At 42.7% G+C, this 9,055-nt stretch overlaps 1 protein-coding gene across 1 annotated transcript; it reads right to left on the reverse strand.

The window, feature by feature from the left end:
- Window positions 1–7,634: 7,634 nt before the first annotated feature.
- LOC137312583 (G-protein coupled receptor 15-like) lies at window positions 7,635–8,462 on the reverse strand. Its single transcript, XM_067979113.1, has one exon. The coding sequence runs from the start codon at window positions 8,460–8,462 to the stop codon at window positions 7,635–7,637; it is 828 nt and encodes a 275-aa protein (XP_067835214.1).
- Window positions 8,463–9,055: the final 593 nt, after the last annotated feature.

Here is a 9,055-nt window from a genome sequence, read left to right on the forward strand (position 1 = left end):
GCAGTTCAGTGAGCTTCCTTCAATGAAATTTACTATTTTCACTGCTCCCTTCAGTACTGTCATAAGTTCAGGGGGAATACCCCTGGAAGCCAAAGCTTCGCTGTGAATGAAACAGTGATTCCAAACAAATCATTACCAGTTGCCTTAGATTTTCTTCTCACAACTTTGCTGTTTCCACTTGTCATATTTGCTGCTCCATCACTTGGAATTCCTTTGCTATTAGCCCAGTCCAATTTGTATTGTCGAACTGCACAGTCATGCAGTGCTTCCAATATCTGTGCTCCTGTATTTGTTGCTAATGTTAGACAACACAGCAAACCTTCCATAAAGTCATCTTCCCCGACATATCTCACATAAACTAACAGTGTTACACAATTTGAAATATCAGCACTCTCGTCAAGTTGGATAGCAAAATCCCCGGCTGACTGTAACGGAGTAATAAGCTTGGCTTCTGAATCCTCAGCAATAGAACATAATCCCCGATACTTTGTGTTATCACTGAGAGGAATTCTTCTCAATCTTTCAGCAAGCTTCTCATTGAAGATTGTACGCATCATATCCAGAGATGCTGGAAGAATAAGTTTTGTCTCCATTTTTTTCTTTTGCCACATGTTATGCGACCAAATATGACGCCAGTTGTGACTTATCATTCAGAGCAGTTGACCGATTAAGAACTTGTGCTGATAACTTTAATTCCTTTTGCTTCCTTTGAAAATATTCAAGCGGGTGATCAACGAATTCCTCATGTTTTGTTTCTAAATGTCTTTTTAATTATGACGGTTTTAAACACTTATTTGCAAGTCCCTCTACAAATAACACACTGGAGCTTTGGATCATGGTTTGCGTTTGCAAAAATAATGGAACCTCATTTCAAAAAAAGCCTCTCGATACTGCCTCGTCCACGATTTGGTTTTCTTCTTAGTAGGTGGTTCAGACCAGGTGGACATGGCAACAGTACGTCCGTCATTACTTGAACTTTATTTTGCAGATGACGTACTTACACATCGTTCTTTTATTGTCGGATGTACATGGGTTTGAGAACTGTGTTTCCGAACTTCTTTCACTTATTATAAAACGATCCATTTTTTGGAATTAAAGTTTGATGATTAAGCCGTCGCTGACTCCTTTCCCCGTGATACTGGGTATAGACCAATACAAATCACCGTGGCTTTGGCGTTGAGGAAGAGCGCGTCCTGGTTGATGCTCGGAAACACCAAACACAAGAGGAGAACTATTCAAATGGAACAAGGCCATCGCTCCACGGAATGAAATGACTGCCTGTCATCTGCCCAACGGAAATCACCTAATAAAAACGAGAATGTAAACTTCAGTCCAACATTCAACCAATCAATGTCACTCATTCACAAGTTCTGACGACATAACTGCCTGAGACATATCATCTCTTTGTGAAATAAATGTTTGCCCTTTTCTTATTTGATGTCCAGTTATGCTTCAATTGATTTTCCTGGGTTTATATTGTGGCCGTACCCATTTAATGGCAGTTAGCTGATATTTCCAATCGGGCTCAGCATTCTCTGGCGAGCAGTACCATTTGCACGTGCCGCATTCCTGTTCAAGTAAAAAACAAGTGTTCTGTTTTTTTTTGGTGCACTGAATTCAGTCGATCGCAGCAATTTCCGATTTCTGAGACATGGACAGACACAGGGCTGCGAACTTCCCTCACAAACCTGTGTTTGGTTGGGGTGCTGGATTCAACGGTTAGAGGTACGATCGGATGATGCTTCCACAGAGGCAACGCGATCATGGCGGGTGGAGGAATCGGCCTCGGGGGAAACGCAGGCCCTGGTGCTGCTTCTCCTGCGACATCTGATCAAGCCGGCGCACTGGGAGTGATACTGGGGTCTTAAACTTAAATAAAGCCAATTATATGGGTATGAAGGGCGAGTTGGCTCAGGTAAATTGGGAAAATGGACTAAAAGATAAACAATGGCAGATATTTGAAGAAGTATTTCAGAATTCTCAACGAATATACATTTTATTGAGAAATTAAAAATCCACGGGAAAAGTGATCCATCCGTTGCTAATCAAAGAAGTTAAGGATAGAATTAGATTAAAAGAAGAGGCCTATAATGCTGCCAAGGAGAGGAGTAAGCATGAAGATTGGGAGAGTTTTAGAAACCAGCAAAGTACGACGAATAAAATGATAAAAAGGGAGAAAATAGAATATGTGAGTAAACGAGCAAGAAATATAAAACAGATTGTCAGAACTTCTACAAGTATGTAAAAAGGAAGAGAGTAGCAAAAGTAAACGTTGGTCCCTTAGAGGATGTGACAGGAGAAATTATAACGGGACATAAGAAAATGGCAGAGAAGTTAGACAAATATTTTGTATCTGCCTTCAAAGTAGAAGACACAAAAAGCATACCGGAAATAGTGGGAAACCAAGGGTAAAATGCAATTAAGTAACTTAAAGTAATTAATATCTGTAGAGATAAAGTATTAGAGAAATTAACGGGACAAATCTCCCAGACCGGATGACCTGCATCTGAGGGTTCGAAAACCGAGATAGTGGATGCATCGGTGATGATCTTCCAAAATTCCCGAGATTCTAGAATGGTCCCAGCGGATTGGAAGGTATCAAATGTAATATCGCTATTCAGGAAAAAAGGGAGAGAGAAAACAAGGGGCTACAGGGCAGTTAGCTTTACATCAGTCGTCCGGAAAATGCTGGAATCCATTATTAAGGAAGTGGTAATAGGGCACTTAGAAGATCATAATTTCATTAGGCAGAGTGAACATGGATTTATGAAAGGGAGATCGTGTTCGCCAAAGTTATTAGAGCTTTTTGAGGATGTTCTGGCAGGGTAGATAAAGCGGAACCAGTTGATGTCAAATGTTTGGATTTTCAATTGGCATTCGATAAGGTGCCACATAAAAGGTTGGTACTCAAGATATCAGCTCATGGGGTTGGGGGTAATATATTACCATGGATAGAGGGTTGGTTAACGGACAGAAAACATAGAGTAGGGATGAGCGGTTCATATTCATGTTGGCCAGTGGGGTGCTGCAAGGCTCAACACATGGGTCTCAGCTTTCTACAATCTGCATAAATGTCTTAGATGAGGAGAACGAGTGCAATGTATCCAAGTTTGCTGACAATACTAAGCTAGGTGGGAGAGTAAGCTGTGAGGAGAACTCAAAGGGGCTGCAAAGGGATATGGACAGGTTAAGTGAAAGGGCGAGAAGGTGGCAGATGGAGTAAAACGTGGGGAAATGTGAAGTTATTCACTTTTGTCGGAAGAATCGAAAAACAGAATATTTTTTAAATGCTGAAAAACTATTAAATGCTGGTGTTCAGAGAGATTTTGGTGTCCTCGTACAAGAAACACAGAACGTTAGCATATAGGTATTGTAAGCAATTAGGATGGCAAATGGCATGATGGCCTTTATTGCAAGGGTGTTGGAGTACAAGAGTAAGAAAGTTTTGCTACAGTTGAACAGGGCTTTGGTGAGACCATACCTGGAGTACTGTGTACAGTTTTGGTCTCCTTATCTAAGGAAGGTTATACTTACTTTGGAAGCGGTGCAACGACGGTTCAGTCGATTGATTCCAGGGATGAGAAGGTTGTCCCGTTCGGAGAGGGATTGAGTAGAATGGGCAAATACCCTCACGAGTTTAGAAGAATGAGAGCTGACCTCATTGAAACATATAAGATTCTGAGGGGGCTTGACAGGGTAGATGCTGAAAGGTTGTTTCCTCAGGCAGGATTGTGTAGAACTCGGGGGCATAGTCTCAGGATAAGGTGTCGGTCATTTAAAACTGAGATGAGGAGGAATTTTTTCACCCATAGGGATTTGAATATTTGGAATTCTCTACCCCAGAGGGCTGTGGATGCTCAGTCGTTGTATATGTTCAAGGCTGAGATTGATAGGTTTTTGGATTCAAGGGGAAGTAAGGAATATGGGGATCGGGCGGGAAAGTGGAGTTGAGGTCGAAGATCAGCTATGGTCTCATTGAATGTCAGAGCAGGCTCGAGGGGCCGTGTGGCCTACTCCTGCTCCTATTTCTTATTTTATTATGTTTTTGTTTCACTTTGTGGATCTACTTTTCCCTTTTCTTTCTCTCTATCTGTTTCATCCTCCTTCGTTTCATCTCTCTATTTTTCATTCTGTTTGTTTCGTACGCTCTCCAGCTCTGCTTCTGTCGACTACTTTCTCTCTGTTGCTAGTTGACTTCACGATCTCATCTTTGCAACTATTTTTCGATATTTTTTATTGATTTCTTCTGTCTATTTACCTATCCGCTTCTATCACTTTTGATTCTTTGTCAATCTCTCTCTCTCGTTCCACCCACGCCTGATTTATCACACTCTATATAAGCTTTCTTTCTCTTTATTTTTCTCTCCTCTTGTAATAATTCTATCTTTATTTCTCGCCACCTCTGTCTAACTTTATCTCTGCCCCTCGTCGTTTCTATCTCTCTCTCACACACTCTCCTTCCCTTTTATGTGAATCTGTTTTAATTGTCTTTGTTTTTTTAATCGTGACATTTCTTTTGTCCTTGTGTTCTTTCTCAACGTCTTTGTTTCTGTTTTTATTATTGTCTCGCTCCTTGTCACTTCTTTTTTCTGGCCCACTTTCTGCCTTCTCTGTCTCTTCACTTGTTCCTTTTCCCTTTCTGTCGTTTTCCGGCTATCTCTGTTTGTTTCTTCTTCTATATCTGTATCTGTCTTTGTTTTCTCGCGGTCACTCATGTTCTTCCTTTTTCTTTACCCTTTTCCTCCTCAGTCACTCTCTATTATTTTGCATTTTCCTACTTTTCATTTCTCTCTCTCCCTCTTCCCTCATCTCTCTCTTTCTCTCTGTTTCTGACTTTGAATCTTTCATTCTCTCAGTCTCCCTTTTTGTCTGTCTGTATTAATGTGTTTTTCTCCTTGTGAAACTTAAATAGAGACATAGAAACATAGAAAATAGGAGCAGGAGTCGGCCATTCGACCATTCGAGCCTGCTCCGCCATTCAATATGACCATGGCTGAAACACTACCTCAATGCCATATTCGCGCTCTCTCCCCATACCCCTTGATGCCTTTTGTATCTAGAAATTTATCTCGCTCCTTCAGTTACTTGGCCTCCACAGCCTTCCGTGGTAGAGAATTCCACAGGTTCTCCACCCTCTGATTGAAGAAAGTTCTCCTCATCTCAGTCCTAAATGTCCTAACCCGCATCCTGAGATTGTGACCCCTCGTTCTGGACCCCCCAGACAGAGGAAACATTCTCCCTGCATTCTGTCTGTCCAGCCCTGTCAGAATTTTATATATTTCAATGAGATCCACTCGCCTTCTTCCAAACTCGAGTGAATACAGGCCGAGTCGACCCAATCTCTCCTCATACCTCAAATCTGCCATCCCATGAATCAGTCTGGTGAACCTTCGCTGCACTCACTCCATGGCAAGTATATCCTTTCTTAGGTAAGGAGACCAAAACTGCACACACTACGCCAAGTGCGGTCTCACCAAGGCCCTGTATAACTGCAGTAAAACATCCCTGCTCCTTTATGCAAATCATCCTGCTTGCTGCACATGCAAGTTTGCTTTCAGAGACTGGTGTAGAAGGACACGCGGTCCCTTTGTGCATCAACATTTCCGAATCTATCATTTATATAATACTCTGCCTTCCTGTTTTTCCTTCCGAAGTCGATAACTTCACATTAATCCACATTATACTGCATCTGCCATGTATTTGCCCACTCACTCAACTTGTCTAAATCGCTTCGAGGCCTCTTTGCATCATCCTCACAACTCACGATCCCACCTAGTTTTGTATATCTTACTTTCCATGCCTCTCTATCTTTCATTCTTCCTCTCTCTCTCACACCAAACACAAACACACACACACACGCACACACACACACACACGCAGAAACCAAACATAGACACACATACACAGTCACTCTCCAGAAGCAGCAGTAAATATCCTACGGGGGTGGTTCTACACAATGTAGTTACAGGATAGTAGCAGACTTTAGGAGGACATAGACAGAACAGCGTAATGGGTAGGCAAATGGCAGATGAAAGTCAATGCAGAGAAGTGCGAAGTGATGCATTTTGGATGGAAGAAGAGAGGCAATATAAACTAAATGGCACAATTTAATAGGAGTGCAAGAACAGAGAGACCCAGTGATCTATGTACACAAAACTTTGAAGGTTGCAGAGCAGATTGATAAATGTCAGTAAAAAAAACATATGGGAGCTTGGCTTTATCAATAGAGACATAAAAGCAAGACATTTATTTCGCTAAACTATTATAAATTACAGTTTAGGTCGCAGCTGCAGCATTGTGACCAATTGTGGGCACCAAACATTAGGAAGGATATCAAGGCCTCGGTAATGGTGAAGAGGATATTTATCAGAATAGTACCAGGGATGAGGGAGTTCCTTTATGTAGAGAGACGAGGGGAGCTGAGATTGTTCTGTATAGATGAGAGAGGTTAAGGCGAGATTTAATCGAGCTGTTCACAGTTATGAGGAGTTTCGATAGAGTAAATAAGAAGAAACTGTTCGCACTGGCAGGAGAATCAGTAACCAGAGGACACAGATTTAAGATAAATGACTGAAGAACCAGAGGGAGATGAGGAGAAGTTTCTTTACGCAGTCAGTTGATATGATCTGGAATTCACGACTGGAAAAGGCGGTGCAAGCAGATTCAATAGTAACTTTCGAAAGGGAATTGATTGATTACTTTAAGGGAAGAAAATAGCAGGGCTATGGAGAAAGAGCTGGGGAGTGGGACTAATTGGATAGCTCTTTTGAAGAGCTGGCAAAGACATGATGGGCCGGATGGCCTCTTTCTTTCTCTCCCACCTCTCACTATCTCTCTATTCATCGCCCTTTCTCTCTCGTTCTAGCTCTCTTTCCTCTGCTTTTTCCCTTTTCTTTCTCTTTCTATTTCTATTTTCTTACATTTCTTTCTGTCTGTGTATGTATTTGTTTCTCTCTGTTTGCCTCTCTGTCTCTCTTTCTCTCTCAGTCTTTCTCCGATCTGCTCTCTCACTCTCTGTCTCCCTCTCTATCCATCTCTTTCTCTCGCTCTCTTCCCTTTGTCTGTCTGTCTGTCTCTCCCTCTAGCTCTCTCTTCCTCGTTTTTTTCCATTTTGTTTCACTGTCTCTTTCTCTCTCTATTTTCCTACATTTCCCTCTGTCGGTGTATGTGTCTGTTTCTCTCTGTCTGTCTTCCTGTCTGTCGCTCTCCCTCAGTCTTTCTCTCCCTCTGTTTCTCTCTGTCTCTCCGCCTCTCTGTTTTCTCTCTCTTTCTCTCGCTCTCACTCCCTCTGTCAGTCTGCCTGTCTGTCTCTCTCCCTCAGTCTTTCTCTCCCGCTGTATCTCTCTGTTTCTCCGCCTCTCTGTTTTCTCTCTCGCTCTCTCTGTCTGTCTCTCTCTCTCTCTCTCTTGGTCTCTCAGTTGAAGTCCAGCTGAGCTGTTTAGTGCCACCTTTTCAAGCAACAGTTCATGTATCGTCTGCAGAGCCTCAATAGCTCAGATTATCGAAAAAATATCATATCAGATTGAAGATCATTTCAGGGCTCCGTGCTGCTACTATAAATTGTAATTTCCGTCACCTGGGAAGTACAGGGGATGGAGTACGAAATGGACAGTAGTTCTAGCCTGCAGCCTTTTCTATAATTTAACTAATCTAACAATTAGATTGAATGGATATTTCACCGCGTTCTTCAACTCCTCTCTGAATTTAGTCTGGGTCAAGACATAAATACATGTGTTTGTGCAGGAACTCAGAAGCTGCAGCATAAATGATATCTCTTCTGTGATAAAATTAGAGTCAGTTGCGGATGTATAATACTGAATGTTTGCAATTCGTGCAAACATTTTATACACAACCTTCGTCAACCATAACAATATAAAACTGCCCGATATACTGAAAAGTAAAATGATGGATTTTTTTCTGTTCTCCATCTCTGGATCCTTGTGATTCTCTCCATTGCTGCGGTTCCGGAGTCCCCTCCGAACTCTACTGGCTGCTAAAATACGTCTGATGGTCAGAACATTGAGCAGTAAAATCAGAAAGAACGGGACACAAGGGGTTAAAATGTAGTGAAACAACTCAAATGCGGCCCATATGGGTGAATTAAAGAAGTACGCTTCAGTGACACAAAACCAGGGAACATTATCAATTATAGTTCCAGGTTGATATATAAAGTACCAGGGGAGACTCTCCAAACAGCTCAGCACACTCAGGGTTCCCAGAACCACCGCCGCCGTTTTCTCGGTGCAATATTTTGTTTTCAGCTTCTCACAACAAATGGCCACAAATCGATCAAAGGTGAAAGCGACTGTGAGCCAGACTGAAGCCTCCGTGCTTGCAAAAACCAGGAAGGGAATGAGCCTGCACACGTGAGTAATGTGAAGGAATGAAACCGGGAAATAAATTCCACCAACCCTCGCAAATATAACATCGGTGATAACGACCAGGAGATCGGCCGCTGCCATTCCCACCAGGTAACGACTGATACATTTGGAGAGACCGCACTTTCCTCGGGACAGGATCACAATCGCCACCACATTAACTGCAAGAGAGAGAAACGGAAGCAGTGAAATTACTGATCAGAACTGGAGTCAAAGCAGCAGTTTGAGAGGATCTGGGATGACATTTCCAGCTTTGTTCCTGCATCAAACGTTGAAAACTGATCCACTGATCTCGGCAGCGCTTTCGAGCAGAGAGTTGTTTTTAAACACAATTATCAAAAATGAATTGGGAAATCGATACAGAAACTGAAAAGAGTGACCACCGGATCCACTGGAAGGGCCGAGTGAGGGCGCAGTGCCGTTGGGGAAGGGAGAAGGGGTTCGAATGAGCTGGAATCCAGCCGATTAAATCCGGATTTTGGCTCCAGACGGATGGGAACGAGAGAGAAGGTCGGGAAGATCGGACAGTGGGAGGTGCAGCTGGTTTGTTGCTCCCGGTTAAGAGAGACGACAGGGGCTGCCACAAGATGGGAAAGGCAGCTGGAGACCGAGCCAGTGAATGCGATTGGGTGGGAGAAAAGCTGCTGGAGGGGAGTCAGGAGCAGATGGTTTGGGAA

This window comes from Heptranchias perlo, unplaced genomic scaffold (assembly GCF_035084215.1).
Source record: "Heptranchias perlo isolate sHepPer1 unplaced genomic scaffold, sHepPer1.hap1 HAP1_SCAFFOLD_43, whole genome shotgun sequence".
NCBI classification, from domain to species: Eukaryota; Metazoa; Chordata; class Chondrichthyes; order Hexanchiformes; family Hexanchidae; genus Heptranchias; species Heptranchias perlo.

Bases quoted from the DNA above. Each gene is read 5' to 3' on its own strand.
- LOC137312583 (XM_067979113.1), bottom strand. From the start codon at position 8,462: ATGGCAGCGGCCGATCTCCTGGTCGTTATCACCGATGTTATATTTGCG.